This window comes from Chiloscyllium plagiosum, unplaced genomic scaffold (genome assembly GCF_037043375.1).
Source record: "Chiloscyllium plagiosum isolate Xiang-an unplaced genomic scaffold, Cpla_swu_hap1 HiC_scaffold_38, whole genome shotgun sequence".
NCBI classification, from domain to species: Eukaryota; Metazoa; Chordata; class Chondrichthyes; order Orectolobiformes; family Hemiscylliidae; genus Chiloscyllium; species Chiloscyllium plagiosum.
The window spans coordinates 35,285,906-35,311,334 of record NW_028270176.1 but is presented as its reverse complement, the minus strand read 5'-3'; the positions used below and the strand labels follow the sequence as shown (position 1 = coordinate 35,311,334).

General features: G+C 51.7%; 1 protein-coding gene across 1 annotated transcript; it reads left to right on the top strand.

Moving 5' to 3' along the window:
• Positions 1–1,658: 1,658 nt before the first annotated feature.
• On the top strand, positions 1,659–19,852 carry fbl (fibrillarin rRNA 2'-O-methyltransferase). Its single transcript, XM_087980762.1, has 9 exons — positions 1,659–1,766; positions 4,000–4,191; positions 7,001–7,102; positions 9,902–9,996; positions 14,025–14,195; positions 14,356–14,488; positions 15,250–15,362; positions 17,355–17,500; positions 18,851–19,852. The coding sequence occupies exons 1-9, from the start codon at positions 1,757–1,759 to the stop codon at positions 18,876–18,878; spliced, it is 990 nt and encodes a 329-aa protein (XP_087836888.1). The 5' UTR covers positions 1,659–1,756; the 3' UTR covers positions 18,879–19,852.
• Positions 19,853–25,429: the final 5,577 nt, after the last annotated feature.

Here is a 25,429-nt window from a genome sequence, read left to right as displayed (position 1 = left end):
CTCCGAGACGTTCATCCCAGTCTGTCCGATCTCTCTCTCCACGTCACTGAAGCCCCCTCTTCCCTGGGACCATTCTCCTGAATCCTCTCCACGTCCTCTCTAAAGGCTTCCTATCCTTCCTGAAGAGGGCAATCCTCCGGATGGTTAAAAGGGTTTGAGTAAGGGAGTCTCTGGGGATTCTGTGGGTCAGGACCAGTGTTATACAAGGGGTTTATGTGTCTGTTCTCAGTGTAAGCCTCCTTCATTTCACTGGGGTGATGTTGCAGTGCCTCCTCCTGTCCTGAGGGTGGCAGTGTGAGTGAGGTTGCAGTGCCTCCTCCTGTCCTGAGGGTGGCAGTGTGAGTGAGGTTGCAGTGCCTCCTCCTGTCCTGAGGGTGGCAGTGTGAGTGAGGTTGCAGTGCCTCCTCCTGTCCTGAGGGTGGCAGTGTGAGTGAAGGTGCAGTGCCTCCTCCTGTCCTGAGGGTGGCAGTGTGAGTGAGGTTGCAGTGCCTCCTCCTGTCCTGAGGGTGGCAGTGTGAGTGAGGTTGCAGTGCCTGCTCCTGCCCTGAGGGTGGCAGTGTGAGTGAGGTTGCAGTGCCTCCTCCTGTCCTGAGGGTGGCAGTGTGAGTGAGGTTGCAGTGCCTCCTCCTGTCCTGAGGGTGGCAGTGTGAGTGAAGGTGCAGTGCCTCCTCCTGTCCTGAGGGTGGCAGTGTGAGTGAGGTTGCAGTGCCTCCTCCTGTCCTGAGGGTGGCAGTGTGAGTGAGGTTGCAGTGCCTCCTCCTGTCCTGAGGGTGGCAGTGTGAGTGAAGGTGCAGTGCCTCCTCCTGTCCTGAGGGTGGCAGTGTGAGTGAGGTTGCAGTGCCTCCTCCTGTCCTGAGGGTGGCAGTGTGAGTGATGTTGCAGTGCCTCCTCCTGTCCTGAGGGTGGCAGTGTGAGTGATGTTGCAGTGCCTCCTCCTGTCCTGAGGGTGGCAGTGTGAGTGAGGTTGCAGTGCCTCCTCCTGTCCTGAGGGTGGCAGTGTGAGTGATGTTGCAGTGCCTCCTCCTGTCCTGAGGGTGGCAGTGTGAGTGATGTTGCAGTGCCTCCTCCTGTCCTGAGGGTGGCAGTGTGAGTGATGTTGCAGTGCCTCCTCCTGTCCTGAGGGTGGCAGTGTGAGTGATGTTGCAGTGCCTCCTCCTGTCCTGAGGGTGGCAGTGTGAGTGATGTTGCAGTGCCTCCTCCTGTCCTGAGGGTGGCAGTGTGAGTGAGGTTGCAGTGCCTGCTCCTGCCCTGAGGGTGGAGGTGTGAGTGATGGTGGAGTTCCTCCTCCTGTCCTGTGGGTGGCGGTGTGAGTGATGTTGGAGTTCCTCCTCCCGTCCTGTGGCGGCGGCGTGAGTAAGATTGCAGTTCCTCCTCCTGTCCTGTGGGTGGCGGTGTGAGTAGGGTTGCAGTTCCTCCTCCTGTCCTGTGGATGGCGGTGTGAGTGATGTTGCAGTTCCTCCTCCTGTCCTGTGGATGGCGGTGTGAGTGATGTTGCAGTTCCTCCTCCTGTCCTGTGGGTGGTGATGTGAGTAAGGTTGCAGTTCCTCCTCCTGTCCTGTGGGTGGTGATGTGAGTAAGGTTGCAGTTCCTCCTCCTGTCCTGTGGGTGCCGGTATTAGCATCTGCAGTTCGTCCTCCTATCCTGGGTTGGCGCTGTGTGGGGAGGACCGGAAGTCCGGGGGCCCTGGTTTGGAGACACGTGGTGCAGTGTGTGTCTGTGATTGAGAGTCTGCTCCGGGGACAAGGAGCGGTGCAGAATGAGGCCAGGTACAGAGGGACACCCTGGGGTGCTGAGCACCCAGACTGTACCTACTGTCTGTGTGTGAGGTGGGGAGGGCCACCCTGGGGTGCTGAGCACCCAGACTGTATCTACTGTCTGTGTGTGAGGTGGGGAGGGCCACCCTGGGGTGCTGTACACCCAGACTGTGTATACTGTCTGTGTGTGAGGTGGGGAGGGCCACCCTGGGGTGCTGAGCACTCAGACTGTACCTACTGTCTGTGTGTGAGGTGGGGAGGGCCACCCTGGGGTGCTGTACACCCAGACTGTGTATACTGTCTGTGTGTGAGGTGGGGAGGGCCACCCTGGGGTGCTGAGCACTCAGACTGTACCTACTGTCTGTGTGTGAGGTGGGGAGGGCCACCCTGGGGTGCTGTACACCCAGACTGTATCTACTGTGTGTGTGTGAGGTGGGGAGGGCCACCCTGGGGTGCTGAGCACCCAGACTGTATCTACTGTCTGTGTGTGAGGTGGGGAGGGCCACCCTGGGGTGCTGAGCACCCAGACTGTATCTACTGTCTGTGTGTGAGGTGGGGAGGGCCACCCTGGGGTGCTGAGCACTCAGACTGTACCTACTGTCTGTGTGTGAGGTGGGGAGGGCCACCCTGGGGTGCTGTGCACCCAGACTGTGTATACTGTCTGTGTGAGGTGGGGAGGGCCACCCTGGGGTGCTGAGCACCCAGACTGTACCTACTGTCTGTGTGTGAAGTACAGAGGGCCACCCTGGGGTGCTGAGCATCCAGACTGTATCACTGTCTGTGTGTGAGGTGGGGAAGGCCACCCTGGGGTGCTGAGCACCCAGACTGTACCTACTGTCTGTGTGTGAGGTGGAGAGGGCCACCCTGGGGTGCTGTACACCCAGACTGTGTATACTGTCTGTGTGTGAGGTGTGGAGGGCCACCCTGGGGTGTTGTACACCCAGACTGTACCCTACTGTCTGTGTGTGAGGTGGGGAGGGCCACCCTGGGGTGCTGAGCACCCAGACTGTACCTACTGTCTGTGTGTGAGGTACGGAGGGCCACCCTGGGGTGCTGAGCACCCAGACTGTATCTACTGTCTGTGTGTGAGGTACGAAGGGCCACCCTGGGGTGCTGAGCACCCAGACTGTATCTACTGTCTGTGCGTGAGGTGGGGAGGGCCACCCTGGGGTGCTGTACACCCAGACTGTATATACTGTCTGTGTGTGAGGTGGGGAGGGCCACCCTGGGGTGCTGTACACCCAGACTGTATATACTGTCTGTGTGTGAGGTGGGGAGGGCCACCCTGGGGTGGTGAGCACCCAGACTGTATCTACTGTCTGTGTGTGAAGTACAAAGGGACAGCCTGACACACCAGAATGTGAGCATCACAGGTACATATTGTAATTATTTTACCGTGTAACACACACTGTTGGCCCAGACTATCTCTCCCTGGGAGTGTTTGATGGGGGGACAGTGTAGAGGGAGCTTTACCCTGTATCTAACCCTGTGCTGTCCCTGTCCCTGGGAGTGTTTGATGGGGGGGACAGTGTAGAGGGAGCTTTACTCTGTATCTAACCCCGTCCTGTCCCTGGGGGTGTTTGATGGGCTGGACAGTGTAGAGGGAGCTTTACTCTGTATCTAACCCCGTGCTGTCCCTGTCCCTGTCCCTGGGAGTGTTTGATGGGAGACAGTGTAGAGGGAGCTTCACTCTGTATCTAACTCTGTGCTGGGTGTACAAAGTTAAAATTCACACAACACCAGGTTATAGTCTAACAGGTTTATTTGGAAGCACTAGCTTTCGGAGCGCCGCTCCTTCATCAGGTGGCTGTTGAGTAGAAGATTGTAGGACATAGAATTTATAGTGAAGGTTTACAGTGTGATGGAACTGAAATAATATATTGGAAAAGAGTGGGTGCGGGGTGTGTAATGAACGCTGTTTAACACTGAGTGACAGTGCAGCGATCTGTACTTCCAGCTGTTTCTGGTTTGGTTTGGTGTCTGTGTGGATCCGGATGTGCCTGGCGCCAGTCAATGCAGAGCTGTTTGTAAGTTGGAGGGGCTTGCTATGAGCTAACTGGGTGTTTAATCACGAGAGTTATGGTTGATGGAAAGTGAGTGGTTATTGGGCACGGGCTGCAGGACAGAGGGCAGGGTGGTGTCTGTCCCCCCCACCCTCCTGCGTTGCGGGTTGGGGGTGCGACAGTGCCAGCCCCCGCTCCCCGGAGGCTCAGACCCCCTTGCTCATTCTCTCTTTACCTTGCAGGGTTTTCTCCACGTGGCGGTGGAAGGGGTGGTTTCGGAGGCCGAGGGGGTTTCGGAGACCGAGGGGGTTTCGGAGACCGAGGGGGTTTCGGAGACCGAGGTGGTTTCGGAGGCCGAGGTGGGAGAGGAGGCCGAGGTGGTTTTGGAGGTCGAGGTGGGAGAGGAGGTGACCGAGGAGGCAGAGGTGGTCGAGGTATACATCACTGTGGGTCGACTTTACTCGCGCGCGGAAACGCTGTGTAAACACTGCCAGCACTGAGGAGGCCACTCGGCTCCTCTACGCCGTGCCAGCCCCTTGTAAAGATCTCTCCGATTAGATACCTCTCCTCTGTTCATCCCACTCCCCCTTCCAGCATTTCCCCGGTTTAACCCCACTTTTGAAAGGTGCTGTGGAATCTGGTGCCTCTGCTAGATTACAACAACAACTTGTGTCAATAAGCGTGTTCTCTCCTCCCTCCCCAATTCTCCCTGATCTGTGTCCTTGGGGTGACTGACACCCTCCTGCCCCTGGAGACAGTGTCTCCCTCGTTGACTTGACTAAAACTCTCCCGCTGAGTTTGAATACCCCGATTTAATCTGCCCCTTAACCTTCCCTGCTCTGAGGGAGACCGTCCCAACTCCTCCGCCTGTCTGTCTCTCACTCACCCTCCCTTCTGTCTCTCTCTCTCTCTTACCCCCCCCCGCCGTCTGTCTCTGTCGCTCTGTCTGTATCTCTCTCTCTCTCTGATTCCCCCACCCCCGTCTCTGTCTCCCTGTGAAGTCCGTCACCATCGACACTGTCCTAGTAAGGGACCTGCCCATCACCATAACCACAAGCTCTGGCGTTGGGAGCCAGCCGGTGTTATTAGAACGGTCTCCGAGGTTCAATGCTGCTGTAGTCTTCTGTCCATCCTCAGGCTCCTGAGGAATCTTCTCAAGGTGTTGTGACCCCCTTAAAAAGACAACCCCACGCCTCCCCTCAGCTCCCGCTCTCTCTGGGACCCCGTTAACTGCTTCATAAACATACCCTCCCATTCTCTCACCGTCTCGGTGTTGCTGTGACCTTGCTGTGTATTTGCCCAGGGCACTCATGACTCGACCCTTCGGCCCATCCAGCCCGTGCTGACCCTAATCCCCAAACTAACCCAGTCCCCCACTGCCTGCTCCTAGCCCATCTCCCTCTAACCCTTTCCTGTCCATGTCCTTATCCAAATCCCTTTTAAATGTTGTAACTGTCCCCACACCCTCCACTTCCTCAGGAAGGTCATTCCACACACGGGCCACCCTCTGGGTAAAACATTTGCCCCTCGTGTCTTTTTAAAATCTCTCTCCTCTCATCTTAAAAATGTGCCCCCCTGGTCTTCAAACCCCCACCCTGGGGGAATAGACACCCACCATTCACCCTCTCTGTCTCCCTCATGATTTTATAAACCTCTATAAGGTCACCCCTCAGCCTCCTACGCTCCGGGGAAAAAAACTCCCAGCCTATCCAGCCTTTCTTTATATAAATGTTTTTATTTTAAAAAAGATTTTAGGTTTTTTACAAAATTACAAACCAATACAAAATAGTATGGCAACTTTATAATACCAATGATAGAAAACACGTTATTACTCTAATCCACAGACTACAGAAACACAAAAAAACCCAAAAATCCCATAAAAACTACAGTCCAATAAATAACCAAGGAGAAAGAAGAAAAAAAATAAATAAACAGATGAAATAAAATTAGTCCAAGTTTATAACAAGGTAACTTAAATGATATTCAATTAAATTACTGCACTCAGCGCAATCTCATCACACCTCCCCACCACTGGGAGCAGTAGTGAGTAGACCCATATTTGTTCGGGATTCTTCCTCCCAGGGGCCACCAAACCGACGGGCACAGTCCCCGCGGCCAGACAAAGGCCCTGGGTAATCCAGCCGATATCTCTACATCGATATAATCCAAAAAGGGCCTCCATGTTGCGTAAAACAATTTCATTTTCTGGTGCACTATAGTCCTAAGGAAATCCAGGGGGATGTGTTCCATGACTATCCCACGCCAACCTGAGAGTCCTGGGGGGATTCTCTGACACCCAGCTCATCAGACTGTTCTTCCTCACGCAGAAAGAAAGAATATTAAACAATTTCTTCCCGCGCGCGTCCAGGGAGGGAAGATTTGGGAGACCCAGAGGGAGGGATACAGGATCCAAGCTGACCTCAGTTTCGTTATAACTCCAACCCTCCCATTCCCAACAACATCCTGGGAAATCTCTCCGCAACCCCCTCCAGTTTAATAATATCCTTCCTATAACAGGGTGACCAGAACTGGACACAGTATTCCAGAAGGGGCCTCACCAATGTCCTGTACAACCCCAACGTGACACCCCCAACTCTGACACTCAAAGGGCTGAGCAATGAAGGGGAGTGTGCTAAACCCCTTCGTAACCCCCCTGTCTGTATGTGACACAAACTCCAAAGGGATTATGTCCCTGAACCCCTGGGTCCCTCTGTCCCCCAGCACCACCCAGGAGCACAAAGTGAGGACTGCAGATGCTGGAGATCAGAGTCAAAAGGTGTGGCGCTGGGAAAGCACAGCCGGTCAGGCAGCATCTGAGGAGCAGGAGAATCGACATTTCGGGCAAAAGCCCTTCATCAGGAACACTACCCAAAGCCCTATCTTTAGTTGTATAAGTCCTGCCCTTGTAGTTGGCAATACCATGTGTTTATCCAAATGAACCTCCATCTGTCACTCCTCAGCCCATTGACCCTTCCATCCCCATCTCTCTCTCTCTCTCTCTCTCTCTCTCTCTCTGTGTCTCTCTCACACACACACACAGCCCATCTCCCTGTCCTGCCCCTGTAACCCCCTCTGGTGTATCACCTCCTTTGAGGTGCTGCTGTGTTTTGGACTGGGTTTCTGTTCCTGCTGGGGCCTGCCCATCGATGTTGGAGCTCCCTGGGTGCTCCCGGTTGAAGGTCAGGGCCGCGGGTGCGTTGGCATTTTCCTGAGTGACTGACCCTCGATCCTCTCTGATGACAGGAGGTTTCTGGTCGCCTGGAGGCAGAGGCCGGGGCGGTGGCAGGGGAAGAGGAGGGTTCCGCGGTGGAACCAAGGTCACGGTGGAACCACACAGGCATGAGGGTGAGTAGAGCCATGGTACTGGCACCCAGGGGCTGCCTTGTCGGGGGCACTGGGGAGGAGTGGGAGTGCACTGTCAGGGGGCACTGGGGGGGTAGTGGGAGTGCCCTGTCAGGGGGCACTGGGGGGGGAGTGGGAGTGCACTGTCAGGGGGCACTGGGGGGGGGAGTGGGAGTGCCCTGTCAGGGGGCACTGGGGAGGAGTGGGAGTGCACTGTCAGGGGGCACTGGGGGGGTAGTGGGAGTGCTCTGTCAGGGGGCACTGGGGGGGTAGTGGGAGTGCACTGTCAGGGGGCACTGGGGGGGGTAGTGGGAGTGCCCTGTCAGGGGGCACTGGGGGGGTAGTGGGAGTGCTCTGTCAGGGGGCACGGGGGGGGGGTAGTGGGAGTGCTCTGTCAGGGGGCACTGGGGGGGTAGTGGGAGTGCCCTGTCAGGGGGTAGTGGGAGTGCTCTGTCAGGGGGCACGGGGGGGGGTAGTGGGAGTGCTCTGTCAGGGGGCACTGGGGGGGTAGTGGGAGTGCCCTGTCAGGGGGCACTGGGGGGGGTAGTGGGAGTGCTCTGTCAGGGGGCACTGGGGGGGTAGTGGGAGTGCCCTGTCAGGGGGCACTGGGGGGGTAGTGGGAGTGCCCTGTCAGGGGGCACTGGGGGGGGTAGTGGGAGTGCTCTGTCAGGGGGCACTGGGGGGGTAGTGGGAGTGCCCTGTCAGGGGGCACTGGGGGGGTAGTGGGAGTGCCCTGTCAGGGGGCACTGGGGGGGGTAGTGGGAGTGCTCTGTCAGGGGGCACTGGGGGGGTAGTGGGAGTGCTCTGTCAGGGGGCACTGGGGGGGTAGTGGGAGTGCCCTGTCAGGGGGCACTGGGGGGGTAGTGGGAGTGCCCTGTCAGGGGGCACTGGGGGGGTAGTGGGAGTGTCCTGTCAGGGGGCACTGGGGGGGTAGTGGGAGTGCCCTGTCAGGGGGCACTGGGGGGGTAGTGGGAGTGCCCTGTCAGGGGGCACTGGGGGGGTAGTGGGAGTGCCCTGTCAGGGGGCACTGGGGGGGTAGTGGGAGTGCCCTGTCAGGGGTAGTGGGAGTGCCCTGTCGTGGGGTAGTGGGAGTGCCCTGTCGTGGGGTAGTGGGAATGCCATGTCAGGGGACACTGGGGGGGGGGTAGTGGGAGTTCTCTGTCGGGGGCACTGGGGGGGTAGTGGGAGTTCTCTGTCGGGGGCACTGGGGGGGTAGTGGGAGTGCTCTGTCAGGGGGCACTGGGGGGGGTAGTGGGAGTTCTCTGTCGGGGGCACTGGGGGGGTAGTGGGAGTGCTCTGTCAGGGGGCACTGGGGGGTAGTGAGTGCACTGTCAGGGGGCACTGGGGGGGTAGTGGGAGTTCTCTGTCGGCACTGGGGGGGTAGTGGGAATGCCTGTCAGGGGGCACTGGGGGGTAGTGGAAGTGCCCTGTCAGGGGGCTCTGGGGGTTAGTGGGAGTGCTCTATCAGGGGGTAGCGGGAGTGCCCTGTTAGGGGGCACTGGGGGGGTAGTGGGAGTGCCCTGTCAGGGGGTAGTGGGAGTGTCCTGTCAGAGGGCACTCGGGGGTAGTGGGAGTGCTCTGTCAGGGGGTAGTGGAAGTGCTCTGTCAGGGGGTAGTGGGAGTGCCCTGTTAGGGGGCATTGGGGGGGAGAAGTGGGAGTGCCCTGTCAGGGGCAGTGGGGGATAGTGGGAGTGCCCTGTCAGGGGCAGTGGGGGATAGTGGGAGTGCCCTGTCAGGGGCAGTGGGGGATAGTGGGAGTGCCCTGTCAGGGGCAGTGGGGGATAGTGGGAGTGCCCTGTCAGGGGCAGTGGGGGATAGTGGGAGTGTCCTGTCAGGGGGTACTGGGGGGGTAGTGGGAGTGTCCTGTCAGGGGGCACTGGGGGGTAGTGGGAGTGTCCTGTCAGGGGGTAGTGGGGGGTAGTGGGAGCGCTCTGTTAGGGGGTAGTGGGAGTGCCCTGTCAGGGGGCACTGTGGGGTAGTGGGAGTGTCCTGTCAGGGGGTAGTGGGGGGTAGTGGGAGTGTCCTGTCAGGGGGCACTGTGGGGTAGTGGGAGTGTCCTGTCAGGGGGTAGTGGGGGGTAGTGGGAGTGCCCTGTCAGAGGGTACTGGGGGGGTAGTGGGAGTGTCCTGTCAGGGGGTACTGGGGGGGTAGTGGGAGTGTCCTGTCAGGGGGTAGTGGTGGGGGAGTGGGAGTGCCCCATCAGGGGGTAATGGGAGTGTCCTGTCAGGGGGTATTGGAAGTGCTCTGTCAGGGGCACCTGGGGGTTACCCAGGGGATAGGGGTGGGGAAAGAGGGTCAGATTGGGTATCTGGAGGTTGTGTGTGGTAGGGGTCAGTGTGTGTGGGTAGGTGGGAGTGGCAATGGGGGGGGGTCTGTGTCAGGATGATGATGTGTCAGCCAACCTGGAGGGAATGGGCATCCCATTCAGATTCCCCAACTCCCCCCTCCCCCAGCCTGTTACACAGGAACAGGAGGCCATTCAGCCCCTCCCCCAGCCTGTTACACAGGAACAGGAGGCCATTCAGCCCCTCCCCCAGCCTGTTACACGGGAACAGGAGGCCATTCGGCCCCTTCTTTGAGCCTGTTACACAGTGCGGGAGGTTGAGTGTGCGTGATGAGAGTGAAGATCACACAGGGTGGTCCCTGTGTTTGAGAGGGCTGGAATTGAAGTGGGCATAGACTCTGGAAGTTGGGGGGTGGTGGTGGGAGAGGTGAGGAGAGGTGGGCAGACAGGCTGGTATCTCTGACCCCTGGCTGACTTGCCCACACGGGTTCTCACTCTCTCTCTCTGTCTCGGCTCAGGGGTATTTATCTGTCGCGGGAAAGAAGATGCACTGGTGACAAAGAACATGGTTCCAGGGGAGTCTGTGTACGGAGAGAAGAGAATTGGAGTTGAGGTAAGGTTCCCTCTGGCCCCAACGCACACGCAGAACGTTCAGACTGGGGCTGGTCTGCAGAATAAAACCCCCCTCCCCCCACACCCTCCGACAGTACACTCCAGACCCTAGCCCCTCGAGTGACACTCCTCCTCCCCCACACCCTCAGACAGTACACTCCAGACCCTAGCCCCTCGAGTGAACCTCCCCCCTCCCCCGTACCCTCAGACAGTACACTCCAGACCCTAACCCCTCGAGGGAACCTCCCCCTCCCCCCACACACTCAGTACACTCCAGACCCTAACCCCTCGAGGGAAACCCCCCACACCCTCTGACAGTACACTCCAGACCCTAACCCCTCGAGTGAACCTCCCCCCTCCCCCCATACCCTCAGACAGTACACTCCAGACCCTAACCACTCGAGGGAAACCCCCCCTCCCCCCACACCCTCCGACAGTACACTCCAGACCCTAACCCTTCGAGTGAACCTCCCCCCACACTCTCAGACAGTACACTCCAGACCCTAACCCCTCGAGTGAACCTCCCCCTCCCCCCACACCCTCCGACAGTACACTCCAGACCCGAACCCCTCGAGGGAAACCCCCCCCCCCACCCCCCACACCCTCCGACAGTACACTCCAGACCATAACCCCTCGAGGGAACCTCCCCCTCCCCCCACACTCTCAGACAGTACACTCCAGACCCTAACCCCTCGAGTGAACCTCCCCCCACACTCTCAGACAGTACACTCCAGACCCTAACCCCTCGAGGGAACCTCCCCCTCCCCCCACACTCTCAGACAGTACACTCCAGACCCTAACCCCTCGAGGGAACCTCCCCCCACACCCTCCGACATTACACTCCAGACCCTAACCCCTCGAGGGAACCTCCCCCTCCACCCACACTCTCAGACAGTACACTCCAGACCCTAACCCCTCGAGGGAAACCCCCCACACCCTCCGACAGTACATTCCAGACCCTAACCCCTCGAGGGAACCTCCCCCTCCCCCCATACTCTCAGACAGTACACTCCAGACCCTAACCCCTCGAGGGAAACCCCCCACACCCTCCGACATTACACTCCAGACCCTAACCCCTCGAAGGAACCCCCCCACACCCTTCGACAGTACACTCCAGACCCTAACCCCTCGAGTGAACCTCCCCCCACACTCTCAGACAGTACACTCCAGACCCTAACCCCTCGAGGGAACCTCCCCCTCCCCCCACACTCTCAGACAGTACACTCCAGACCCTAACCCCTCGAGGGAACCTCCCCCCACACCCTCCGACATTACACTCCAGACCCTAACCCCTCGAGGGAACCTCCCCCTCCACCCACACTCTCAGACAGTACACTCCAGACCCTAACCCCTCGAGGGAAACCCCCCACACCCTCCGACAGTACATTCCAGACCCTAACCCCTCGAGGGAACCTCCCCCTCCCCCCATACTCTCAGACAGTACACTCCAGACCCTAACCCCTCGAGGGAAACCCCCCACACCCTCCGACATTACACTCCAGACCCTAACCCCTCGAGGGAACCTCCCCCCACCCCCCCCCCTCCCCCCACACCCTCCGACATTACACTCCAGACCCTAACCCCTTGAGGGAACCTCCCCCTCCCCCCACGCTCTCAGACAGTACACTCCAGACCCTAACCCCTCGAGGGAAACCCCCCACACCCTCCGACAGTACACTCCAGACCCTAACCCCTCGAGGGAACCTCCCCCTCCCCCCACGCTCTCAGACAGTACACTCCAGACCCTAACCCCTCGAGGGAAACCCCCCACACCCTCCGACAGTACACTCCAGCCCCTAACCCCTCGAGGGAACGCCCCCCCACACCCTCCGACATTACACTACAGACCCTAACCCCTCGTGTGAACCTCCCCCTCCCCCCACACTCTCAGACAGTACACACCAGACCCTAACCCCTTGAGTGAACCTCCCCCTCATCCCACACCCTCAGACAGTACACTCCAGACCCTAACTCCTCGAGGGAACCTCCCCCTCCCCCCACACTCTCAGTACACTCCAGACCCTAACCCCTCGAGGGAACCTCCCCCTACCCCACACCCTCAGACAGTACACTCCAGACCCTAACCCCTCGAGTGAACCTCCCCCTCCCCCACACCCTCAGACAGTACACTCCAGACCCTAACCCCTCGAGGGAAACCCCCCCTCCCCCACACCCTCCGACAGTACACTCCAGACCCTAACCCCTCGAGTGAACCTCCCCCCACACTCTCAGACAGTACACTCCAGACCCTAACCCCTCGAGTGAACCCTCCCCCCCCGATACCCTCAGACAGTACACTCCAGACCCTAACCTCTCGAGGGAACCTCCCCCTCCCCCCACACCCTCAGACAGTACACTCCAGACCCTAACCCCTCGAGGGAACCTCCCCCTCCCCCCACACCCTCAGACAGTACACTCCAGACCCTAACCCCTCGAGTGAACCTCCCCCCCCCCCCCCCATACCCTCAGACAGTACACTCCAGACCCTAACCCTTCGAGTGAACCTCCCCCTCCCCCCACACCCTCAGACAGTACACTCCAGACCCTAACCCCTCGAGTGACCCTCCCCCCATACCTTCAGACAGTACACTCCAGACCCTAACCCCTCGAGGGAACCTCCCCACCCCCCCCCCCCCCATACCCTCAGACAGTACACTCCAGACCCTAACCCCTCGAGTGACACTCCTCCTCCCCCTACACCCTCAGACAGTACACTCCAGATCCTAACCCCTCGAGTGACTCTCCCCCTCCCCCCACACCCTCAGACAGTACACTCCAGACCCTAACCCCTCGAGGGAAACCCCCCCTCCCCCCAGACAGTACACTCCAGACCCTAACCCCTCGGGTGACCCTCCCCCTCCCCTCAGACAGTACACTCTAGACCCTCACCCCGAGTGATCCTGTCTCCTTCACACTCTCCATCCCAGTCTCTCTGATCTCTCCAGGTCACTGAAGCCTCTCATCCCTGGAACCTTTCTCCAGGATCTTTTCCACGTCCTCTCTGGAGGTTTCCCATCCTTCCTAAGGAGTGGGGCCCAGGACTGGACACAACCCTCCAGCTGGGGCTGAACCAGGGTCTTGTCCAAGCCCAGCACCTTCCTCCTGTACTCTGTGTTCCTGTTAATAAATGCCAGGATACTGTCTGCTTCCTGAACTGTGCTCTTGACCTGCCCTGCTTCCTTTAATGACTAACGCACCTCTATCCCCAGGGGCTCACTGATGTAGCAGCTCCTGGAGAATTGTCTCTTATGGGTGTAGTTTTGCTCGCTGAGCTGGAAGGTCTGTTTTCAGACGTTTCGTCACCATACTGGGTAACATCATCATTAAGCCTGTGGTGAATGCTGGTGTTATGTCCCGCTTTGTATTTATGTGTTTAGGTTTCTTTGAGTCGGTGATGTCACTTCCACCTATCACCCTCTGAGAAAAAGAACTGGAAGTGACAAAATGTCTGAAAATGAACCTTCCAGCTCAGCGAGCAAACCTACATCCAGAACCTCAACCTGAGCTACAAATCTTCTTAAAACTCTCTAGTTGTCTCTCCTTTTGTCCTTCCCATCATTTCTCTACATTAAATTCCACCTGCTGCTTGTTAGCCCACTCTGCCAGTCCCTCTGGGTCCCGGTGGACATGCTGTGCTGTCCTCCACAGTGTTTACAACACTTGTATGTCTAGTAGCACCTGCAGGTTTGCTGTCTGTACTGTACTGCCCTGTACAGCCAGGGAAACGCTCACGAGTGTGGAGCAGGGAAGGTAGGAGTTCCCACACTGACCTCCTCCTGGGCTGTCTTCACCATGAACCTCCCTCCTGGGTACCAGCATCAGCCTCTGCTCTAGTGGCATGGACTACTGAAGCCGTTGTTTGTGCCAGCTGATTTTTACCCCCACATGGAATTGGGGCTCTGTGTTAATGCTGGCCCAGCGCTGAGAGAATCCGGGGATGAAGAGTTTGTGTGACAGTGTCCAGGAGATGGGACTGGAGTCTCGGCTTCCGCGTGCGGCACTGACCATGTACGGCGTTGTGTTTTGCAGGAAGCAGACACCAAAATTGAGTACAGAGCCTGGAACCCGTTCCGATCGAAACTCGCAGCCGCCATTCTCGGGGGCATTGACCAGATCCACATCAAGCCTGGAGTGAAAGTCCTGTACTTGGGAGCGGCGTCTGGCACCACTGTCTCGCACGTGTCCGACATTGTGGGACCTGTGAGTCACTGGCAATTGAACGCGTGCTGCGCGGGTCGGGCTGGAGTCCGGGAGGCGCTCCAGCACCTGGACGTCTGTCTGGTGTGGCAAGGGTGGTCTTCGAGGAGGGTCCGGGTGAAGGGAAGGTAGGGGAATTGATTTCTCTCTCCCTCTTCGACAGGAGGGCTTAGTCTACGCAGTTGAGTTCTCCCACCGGTCTGGCCGTGACCTCATCAATGTGGCCAAGAAGCGGACCAACATCATCCCCATTATTGAGGACGCCAGGCACCCGCACAAGTACCGCATGCTTCTCGGTGAGTTAGGCCAACAGACCGTCCCCACCCCCCAGGAGCTGCCCCTGCTCCCCCGGGTCAGTTGCCATTGGGAAAGTCTGGCTGACTTGGGAGGTGTGGTGGGGTGGGGGGTGGAATTGGAGTTGGACGAGAACAGTCAAAATGAGTCACTGGTGAACCTGATGGGCTATCGGGGAAGTGAGCGGGAAAGGGGGGGCAATGTGGGATTCATTCCCACAGGAAGTGGGGTGTGGGAATGTGGGGCTCGATCCCGGTGGGGGGAGATATGTGGGGTTCACTCCCATACGGAGTCGAGGTTTTGAGTGTAGGGCTCGCTCCCACAGGGAATGTTGGGGTGGACAGGAGCTGGTGTGTGACTACCTGCCTCAGTGTAGAGTTGGGTCCTTGATGATGGGTATGAGCAGGGACCAATGGCAAACCCTCATAATCACTGCATTAGGGACAAGAGGAAACCACTCGGCCCTTCAGATTGTGTTTATCCGTTCAGTAGGATCATGGCTGACCTGTGTGCTATCTCCACCCTGTCTGGGTGACAGGGATACACCAACCACCGATTTAAAATGATCGAATATTGAGCTCCAACTTTGTGCCTCCCAAATGCACTTCTGAAAGTTCTGGCTCGAGCTTTGAGACTATCTCCCTTTGTCCGACATTCTAAGCTCGCTGTAGGTCTTCCCATCGCTGCCTATTGGTATCTGAGCTCCCCGGGACTGCACAGTGACTCTTCCTCTCCTGTTCATGTCTCTCTGCTGTCTCCTCAGGAATGGTGGATGTCATCTTTGCCGACGTGGCGCAGCCTGACCAGTGCAGGATTGTGGCTCTCAACGCCCACCATTTTCTCAAAGTGGGCGGTCACTTTGTTATCTCTATTAAGGTGAGCACAGGGTGCCCCTACCCCCCCCTCTGGTCTGCAGGGCTGTCTGGGTGAAAACACTCCTTGTCGGGTACAGGGGGTGCATGTGTGTGTGTTGGGGGGGGCGTTCCTTCCTACCTGAATCCGTCTGGTGGTTCTGCACAGGACCTTCTGTCTGCAAGATCTATCAATTCATTTCACAGCAGGTGTGTGTGTCTCAGTCCAGAACTAGAGGGGCATAGGTTTAGGGTGAGAGGAGAAAGATTTAAAAGGGACCTAAGGGGCAACGTTTTCATACAGAGGGGGGTGCGTGTATGGAACGAGCTGCCAGAGGAAGTGGTGGAGGCTGGTACAATGACAACATTTAAAAGGCATCTGGATGGGGACATGAATAGGGGGATATGGGCCAAATGCTGGTAAATAGGACTAGCTTAATTTAGGATATCTGGTCGGCATGAATGAGTTGTGTCGAAGGGTCTGTTTCCATGCTGTTCATCTCTGACTCTGTGGAACTTGCAGGTCACCATTTTGAGTCCCTCATGGTTTTGGAATATACCCATGATAGATCAGAGTCAGTGATGGGTGGCTCTCTCCCAGGACGCTGAGGGTGGCAAGGGAAGAGATTGCTGGGGCCTTGATAGAGATCTTGGTCATAGAAGACAGAGGGGAGTTGTGATGGAGTGATTTCTCCAGCTGCAGGTCTGGGACCAGTGGTGTTCCACAAGGATCAGTGCTGGGACCTCTGTTGTCTGTAATATATAGAAATGATTTTGCTGAAAATATAGGGGGTCTGATTAGAAAGTTTGCAGATGGCATGAAAATGTTGCGGATAGTGAGGATGGTTGTGAAAGGATACAGCAGGATGTAGGTCAGTTGGAAAGTTGGGCAGAGGAGTAGCAGGTGGAGATTAATCTGGACAAGTGTGTGGTGCTGCATTTTGGGAGGTCAAATGCAAGTGGAAAGTATCCTGTAAATGATATCCAAAGGGATCTTGGGATGCAAGGCCATAACTCCCTGAAAGTGGCAACACCGTGGATCAGGTGGGAGGGGAGGCAAATGCACAAGTCAGGGAATTGAATAAAAATGTTAAGTCATGTTGCAACTGTATAAAACTTTAATTCGGCCACATTTGGAATATTGTGTGCAGTTCTGGTTGCCACATTGTAGGAGGGATGTTGAGGCTTTGGAGAGGTTATGCAAAAGGCTGTTGCTTGGATTGGAGTGTTTTAGCTAGAAGGAGAGGCTGGATAAACTTGGATTTTTTTCACTAAAGTGACACAGGCTGAGGGGCAGCCTGATAAAATTGAAGGTGTGGATAGTCCTAGAATGGAAATATCAAATACTTGGGGGCGTAGGATTACGGTGAGAGGGGAAAGGTTTAAAGGAGATGTACAGGCGAAGGATTTTTTTATACAGAGAGTGAGAGGTGACTGCAGTGACCTGTCAGGGGAGGTGTTAGAAGCAGATACATTAACAACACTTCAGAGGTATGCAAACAAATACAGGAATCGGCAGGGGCGAGAGGGATACAAACCATGTGCAGGCAGGTAGGATTAGTTTAGAATGGCATCATGGTTGGCTCAGGCATAGTGGATCGATGGGCCAGTTCCTGTACTGTACTGTTGTATATAAAGGAAAGTTTACATGGGACTGTGGGCAGGGGATTAAATGGGGGTAGGGTCAGTGATGGGGGGAGGGTATACACTGGGCTGTGGGAGGGGGATTAAATGGGTGGGTAGGGTCAGTGATGGAGGGACGGTGTACACTGGGCTGTGGGAGGGCAGTGAATTGGAGTGTGTCCTGGTACATTATTGGATTGTTAACACATCTGTTTAGCATGTCTGCTTCCCTTTTCCTCTGAGGTCCTTGCTTGCTGAAAGATTATGGACTGGAGTTGAGTTTTTGAATGGATTAGCACAGCCTGGGATGAGGCAGAGCTGTGTGCCTCTGCGAGGCCTGGGATAGAGGGCAGGCCTGTCACATGCCCTAACACACGTGTGTTTGACTCCACAGGCAAACTGCATTGACTCCACTGCTACCCCCGAGGCTGTGTTTGCATTGGAGGTTAAGAAGATGCAGCAGGAGAATATGAAACCCCAAGAACAGTTAACGTTGGAGCCATATGAGAGGGACCACGCTGTTGTTGTTGGGATATACAGGTGTGTGCTGTTTGAGTAACTCCAGTCTCCTCTGGGAAAAGCAAAGAGTGCCCACCAGGACATATCCTGGGGTCGCTTCCCTTCTGCTCCTTACTGAACAGGACTGCGTTTAGTCCGTCTCTGCTGCAAATGTGCATCCTCTCAGCTGTCAGTGACTGAAAGGTTCGGTGGGAAAGTGAGACTCTCTTCATTTCAGATATAAGTAGGAACTGTTCTTGAATTGTGAGATTGTAGCTCATAATGCTGTGTGCCTGGAGGTATTTTCCAGCCAAGTGAGACGTGGTGAGCTTGCTCTCCCCTCAGTTTGAACCTTTCTGTTGTCATTTTAAGTTTATTTCAGCAGGAGGTTGCATCTCTCTCCAATTGAAATGTAGTTTGCTTCTCTGTTTACTATAGGTAGTGAGAAGTCAGTGATGAGGTTTGATTGAGTTAAGGAAAGAGCAAATTTATTATCTTGTAACCTATTATCTTCTGACAAGTGGCCAATGGTGATGTCACTTATCACATGTTGTCAACATCTCCATATTTTGCATTCGTTAAGATCTTCCTGAGACCACCATAGATTTCAGTTGGTGTCTGGTTTGTGGAGAGTCTCTCTTTTGCACTCTCTTCCCCAGTTCTCCTAACCTCCATCTTCAGTTTGACACAGGATGTGTGCCCAAGTCGGTGCTGATGCTTACGGTCTGTCACGATTCTTTGCCAGGTCAATAACCAATGACTATAGTGGTCTTCCCACCCTTCCTTCAAATCACTGCCATCGCCTGACACTTGGTGATCTCTTTTTTTAATTCATTCTCAAGGAGCCAGCATCACTTGCTCAACCAGCATTTATTGCCTCTCCCCGGTTGCCCTTGAGAAGATGATGGTGAGCTGCCTTTTTGAGCTGTTGCCATCCATTGTAGGTAGACCTGCAATGCCATTAGGGAGGAAGTTCCAAGATTTTGACCTAGCGAATGGTGGTCTATTTCCAAGTCAGGATGGTGAGGGGCTTGGAGGGGAACTTGTAAGGGGTGGTGTTCCCATGTATCTGCTGCCCTTGTCCTTCTAGATGGAAGTGGCCATGGGTTTGGGAAATGCTGTTTGAGGAGCCTTGGTGAATTTTTGAGGTCTTCTCCGCTGAGGGGTCAACAGTTTCCTCTCCATTTTCTCCTTTTTCGGGGAGTTTTGATACCCAATATGTTAATGAAAATCAAACCAGGACCATGCTTCTGAGGGGCTGCAATTCACAGAGCCCAAGCATACATCTGTTCTGAGGCTGTGTATATCAAAGACCACCTTACCAGCTTAGCTGCCTCTTCGTGGTCTGAATCTGGGAACTGCTGTCTGTGACGCTGTTTTTTTTTAATACAGGCCGCCAGCCAAACAGAAGAAATTCTAAGTAAAGACCAGGGCCCAGAAATCGACGAAAGAGAGAGATGCTAATGGACACGCTGAGTCTGGGATTGTGTTGTATAAAACTCTTCTGACTGGATTTCTGAGGCTGGATAGAGCTCTTGACAGTTTGCTGACTTTTGCTTCTCAAATGGGGCACGTGATTTTATTTTCTTCCCTTGGCTCGTCGTCGTCCGAAGGCTGTTTGAGTTCTCAAACTCTTACTGTTTGCAGTTTCTTTCTGACCATGCTGGGATGGGTGGGGTTGTAATCTCTGGAGGGGAACGTTTGCCAGGACGGGCCTGTCGGCTAATGGTTAGTTTTAAGTTTCATATTTTTGTTTGTGGTAGAGGAAGAGAATGGGATTTGGATTCCAGATATGGGTCTCAAGAAATGCAAACATTTCATTTGAGTTGGGAACCTCTTGTGTTAATGGGAGGAGGCTGGGAATGGGAGTAGAGGGAAGACAGTTCGGCTTTTTGAGACCGTTCTATACGATCGCTGACGATCTCCTATCCCTCTTCATGCCCTATGCCCAAAATCCAATAGATCTTTGAGTCTGGAATGTACTTGATGGGGGTGGGGGGGTGGAAGAAAGACCTGCAGCCACTTGACAACAGTTGTGTCAAACCCTCCTGAAGTTTCTACTCTCACCCCTTGCTGTGCCGAACCGCAGAGGGTAGCGTAACCTTTGTGTGTTTTCTTCTTGTCCTGAAGAGTAGGAATTGGACACATGCTTATAGGTTGCGAGACCAGGTGGTAGAAGAGAAACCATTTATAAGCACACTGTTCCATTGAATTGCCATGGCGAAGCCCCACGTCCTCTGCTGTTCTTTATCACATTGTTTGAAAAGTTTTGCAGGTGATGCCTGACTTAAGTGTTTTTCCTGTGTTTAGCTGTAGGAGCTGGCCCAGGAGACAATTTTGTGTATTTCAATTGTTGATGAATGTTCAATTCGTTATTAAAAAAAAACAAACTTAGAGAAGTGCAGTGTGATTTTCTGTTCTGAGGGTTCTCTCATCTCTTGATGTCCTCCTCTCTGTTACTCACATGACCATGTTGCAATGGGAAGTTTTCTGGCTTGTGTATTTGTGGTGACCCAGTTCAGACATGTTTGTCAAACGAATGATCAAAACTAATGAGAGTTGTTTAGACTTGATTGTGTTTCTCCTGTTTCCCATGAAACTTTCTCCCTTTCCTTTTGTAGGTTAATGTCAAATCTGCTACGTCTGTCCTTTCAGGGAACACAATCCCAGTCCCTTGAAGCTCCCTGCCATCTGGTTGTAGTTGGGCTGGAAAATTTCCTCAGAGCAACACCCACATTCCCTTAAACAATTTTTTAAAAAAATTACTGAAATTGAGTTTTGGCAGATTAGAATCATACCCTGCTTTTGTAGCAAGTGGTAACTACAAACCATCCTCTATATGAAAGAGTGTTCCTCCTCTTCAAACTCTATTGTATTGACAGTTAGAATGTTTGGATCCTCTAATGTCCGTAAGTCAGTCAGATCTGCCCCTCTACTATTCATTTAAGGTAAAAAAAATTATTTTTCCACAATGTCCATTTGAATTTTCATATGTTGTTTAAATTGTGAATGGTTGATTTATCAGGCAGATTGTCAATTTCAAAAATTTACATTAGAAGTTTCTGTAGCATTGCACTTTGCTGCACTTCCTATGAAGGTGGTACCCAGTTAAACTATCCTGTCTCTCAAACTCTTGTCAAAACCTTGTTTATTTATTTGTTTGAGGGACTTATGCATCGCAGGCTGGCCAGAATTTATTGCCCATTCCTAGGTGCTCCCCCTTGAGAAGGTGGTGGGGAGCTGCTTTCTTGAACCGCTGTAGTCCAGCTGCTGTGGGTTGAGCTACAATGCTATTAAGGAGGGAATTCCAGGATTTAACTTTATTAATCACTCCTTTATGTCTTTATTTGTATTTTAATGATTTAGAAAAGTCCAAACCCAACTCAATTTGTCTGGAACAGTAACTTCAATATGAATTCCAGTTCTTTCAAGCAATGTAACTTTTTAAAAAAAGTTTTTTCCTGAATGCATTATATTTGATAAAGGTTCCTGTAAGAACTAGGAGCATGAGTAGGCCATTTGACCCTGCTTTGCCATTCAATAAGATCATGACTGATCTTTTTGTGGACTCAGCTCTACTTACCCAGCTGCTCACCATAATCCTTAATTCTTCTACTGTTCAAAAATCCATTGTTGCCTTAAAAACATTTAATGAGATAACCTCAACTGCTTCACTGGGCAGAGAATTCCAGAGATTCACACCCCTTGGGTGAAGAAGTTCCTCCTCAACTCAGTCATAAATCTGCTCCCCCTTATTTTCAGGCTGTGCCCCCTAGTTCCAGTTTCACCTGTCAATGGAAACAACCTGCTTGCTTCTATCTTACCTATATTTCTACAAGATCTCCCCATCACTTTTAAAACACTTTTCAGTTTCCAGGCACTAGTTGGAAACTCCATTAATCTTAACTATTATTTTTTTTCCGCCATCCACTCCTTATCACAAACAAAATATATCTGTTGGAGAGTCTGCTCCACCATTCAATCATGGCTGAGATGTTTCTCAATCCCATTCTCCTGCCGCCTTCCCATAACTCTGATCCCGTTACCAGTCAAGAATCTATCTATCTATCTCAGTGCTAAATACACCCAATGACTTGGCCTCCACAGAGTTCTGCATCGATTGAGTTCTGTAGATTTTGGCTGAAGAAATTCCTCATTTCTGTCCTAAATGATCATCCCTTCATTCTGAGGCTGTGCCCTTGTGTCCTAGCCTCTCCTACTAGTGGAAACATCTCCAAATCCACTATTTTCAGGAGTCTGTGTATCCTGTAAGTTCAAATTAGGTCCAATCTCCACATCCTTTTGAACTCCATGGAGTACACATCCACAGTCCTCAACTGCTCCTCATGTGACAAGTCCTTCATCCCCAGGTTCATTCTTGTAAACTTCTGCCAACACCAGAACATCCTTATACAGGGGGCCCAAAACTACTCTCAATCTTCCAAATGCGATTCCAACGAGACAGCACAGTGGCTCAGTGGTTAGTACTATTGCCAAACAGTGCCAGGGAACAGGGTTTGATTTCAGCCTAGGGGCGGCTATCTGTGTGGAGTTTGCACATACACAAACACAGAGAGTTTCCTCCCATCGTCCAAAGATGTGCAGGTTAGGTGAATTAGCCATGAGAAATGTAAGAATTAAAGTAGAGAGGAGTGTGTCTGCGTGGGATGTTCTCCAGAGCATCAGTATGGACTCAATGGGCTGACTGGCCGCATCCACACTAGGGATTTTATGAAATACATATATTCCTTGTATTTTTCATCAGAAGATGAAAAAAACAAACTTCAAATTAGCCCAGAGAAGACAGTTGTGTTGGGACACCTATTGTGCTGTAGGGCAGTTTGACATGGCTACTAATTTGTAGGGAAACTTGGGAAAATTCAAAACTGGGGGAGAAAAATACAATTTAAATTTTTTCAAAATTGACAAATTAACAAGCAATTGGGGAAAATTCAAAACTGCAAAGAAATCATTTTTAAAAAAAAAGTTAATCTGACTCACACAATGAATCTAAATATATTAATTTTAAATAGGCTCAACTCCCATTTTGTGGGAAAGTGCAAGAGAATTCAAATCTGCAAAATCTCTCAATCTTTGAAAACAAATTAGCAATCTGATTGACTCAACACAAATCTAATCTTGCTTTTAACATGCAGTGAGTAGGTTCAGTTATATTCAACTCCCAGGATTGGGACAGTTTGGCTGCCATTTTGTAGGGAAGTGTGGGCAAGTTCATATCTGTGGAAATTAGATTTCAACATTTTTAATCACTGATTTATTAAGAAGAATTAATCTGTGGGGGGGGGGGGGCGAGAGGAAACTGTGAATAAACTCAAAAGTTAAATCTTAACAAAAATTTTAACTCACTTTTGTGAGGAACAGTAGTTTGTCATAGCTGCCATTTTACAGGGAAAACTGTGGATGGAAAAGAGACAATTGATACGTCTCATGTGAGCAATGTGGGGGAGAGGGGGATTAAACCAAAGGTTAAATCTGTTTTTCAATTATTATAATATGACTGAGCAAACATTATGATTTTTGGGGGAGTTTTGAGAGAGGAGAGTGGTTTGTGATGGTTGTAAATTTTAAAGGGAAGGTGGCTAATTTAAATCTGCCGATTCTCCAAATCAAACTGACCAAAGACAAAATACTTTAAACTGATTGAACGACACTAGTTGCAAACCAAAAAAATAACTAAACAAACTACAAAAGGCTCCATTCCCTCTTTGGAGTGAGGTGTTATTGTGGCCATTTTGAAAGGAAATTTAAACCTGCCAATTCTCTATTTCAAAATGACCCAAAAACAAAACAGTTGAAAATGACAGTGAAATAAAGGAATTGGGACACACAAATTCGCAGCAAATTCAATACAAATATTGTTTAAAAAAAACAATAAAGACCTCACTCTCCTTTTGGGGTTGTGGCCAGTGAAAGGAAACGCAATTTGCGAATTCCACATTTCAAAATTAACCAAGCCCCCCCACCAAAAAAACATTGAAAATGATTTAATGACATGAGCAATTGCAAAAATATTTCCCAACAAACAAAATATGTTTTTAAAAATGTAGACATTAAAATATAATTCAATTAAAAATTAGATAAACTAAAACTTAAAATAACCCGTTTAAGTTAAAATTACAAAATAAATTAGAATTTTAAATGAGGAAATTCACATGAGATTAAGGGAAAATTTATAAATAGAAATTATGCTAAATTGGAAAAGAATTAGAAAATTAAAGAACTGGAAAATGTAGAAAAGGTTGAAACTTTAAGGGAAAATTTTAAAAATTGAAAATTAGCATGAAACAGTCAAATTAACAATAAAAATTAAAACATTAAATAAATGGAAAGAAAAATAGAACACAGGTGGCACAGTGGTTAGCACTGCTGCCTCTCAGATCCAGGGACCAGGGTTCAATTCCCACCTCAGGCAACTGTCTGTGTAGAGTTTGCACATTCTCCCCATGTCTGCGTGGGTTTCCTCCGGGTGCTCCGGTTTCCTCCCACAGTCCAAAGATGTGCAGGTTAGGTGAATTGGCCATGGGAAATTGCCCGCAGTGTTAGGTGAAGGGGTAAATGTAGGGGAATAGGTCTGGGTGGGTTGCTCTTCGAAGGGTCGGTGTGGACTTGTTGGGCCGAAGGGCCTGTTTCCACATTGTAAGTAATCTAATCATATGAATGTAAGCTTTAAAATTCAAGAAATTAATTTTGAAAAAATTAAAAGAAAATGAGAGGCCCTCATTCCCTTCTCTTTCCCCATGAAAGAGAGTCAGGTTTTGTGGCAACATGTGGCTGCCATGTTGGAATGGAAAGTCCAAAAAATTTGAACGGTCGTATTTTTATTGTTTACTTTACAAAACACACCTATTAAATATTATTTTGTAGCTGGTGGAGGGAGATGTGAATCCATGTTATGAAAAATGGAAAGAAAATAAATAGAAAATTAAAATTAGAAAATGAAGTAGAAACTTTAAGGCAAAAACTTTATAGGCAATTAGAAGTTAAAATTAGGAAAATCTGAAATTTAAAATATTAAAATGGAAAATGAAATTTTTTTAAAAATGGGATAAAATTTGGGAAAAAGTTGAAACTTTAAGGTGAAAGTTTAAGAAATAGAAAATTAACGTGAAGTTAAAATCTGAAAATTTAAACATTAAATTGAAAATTGGAAAGAAAAGTTTCAAATAGAGAACTAACATTTAAGGAGGAGGCGAGTACAATTGCAACATTTAAAAGGCATCTGGATGGGTATATGAATAGGAAGCTGAAAATGTGTTGCTGGAAAAGCGCAGCCGGTCAGGCAGCATCCAAGGAGCAGGAGAATGGACGTTTCGGGCATAAGCCCTTCTTCAGGAACCCTTCTATGAATAGGAAGGGTTTGGAGGGATATGGGCCAAGTGCTGGCAAATGGGACTAGACTGGGCTGGGATATCTGGTCGGCATGGACGAGTTGGACTGAAAGGTCCGATTCCGTGCTGTGCATCTCTATGACTCCAAGTTAATTCAAGAAAATCTGTAAATTAAAATGAAAAATTGAAATAAATTAGAACATTTTAAGAGCAAAAAATAACAAGGAAATTGGAGAAAATTAAAAAGTACTTTAAAAAAACGAGTAAGTTGACATACTTGAGAGAATTAAATGGGGGAAAATTTGGAAAATGACAGGCCCCCCATTCCCTTCTTTTCCACCCAAACCCATGAAAAAGGAAAAAGTTAAAAGTCAACACAACACCAGGTCATAGTCTATAACCTGTTGTGTGATTGTTTTTTAAAAAAACTTTGTCCATCCCAGCTCCTCCAAAACGTGAAATTGGAGCCAAGTTGTGGCCGCCATGTTGGAAAGGAGAGGCGGGAAAATTCAAACCGTCGTCGTTTTCTTTCCCCCCCCCCGGAAAAAAATATAAACAACGCAGTCCTGTGAGAGATCAATTTGTAGGTGGTGGAGGGAGGTGTGAATCCACGTTGCGCTGG

What these genes read in the sequence shown, in the direction of transcription:
- fbl (XM_087980762.1), top strand. An exon ending in TGTCCGACATTGTGGGACCT is followed by an intron (nt 14,196 to 14,355) that starts GTGAGTCACTGG and finishes CCTCTTCGACAG; the next exon opens with GAGGGCTTAGTCTACGCAGT. An exon ending in CAAGTACCGCATGCTTCTCG is followed by an intron (nt 14,489 to 15,249) that starts GTGAGTTAGGCC and finishes CTGTCTCCTCAG; the next exon opens with GAATGGTGGATGTCATCTTT.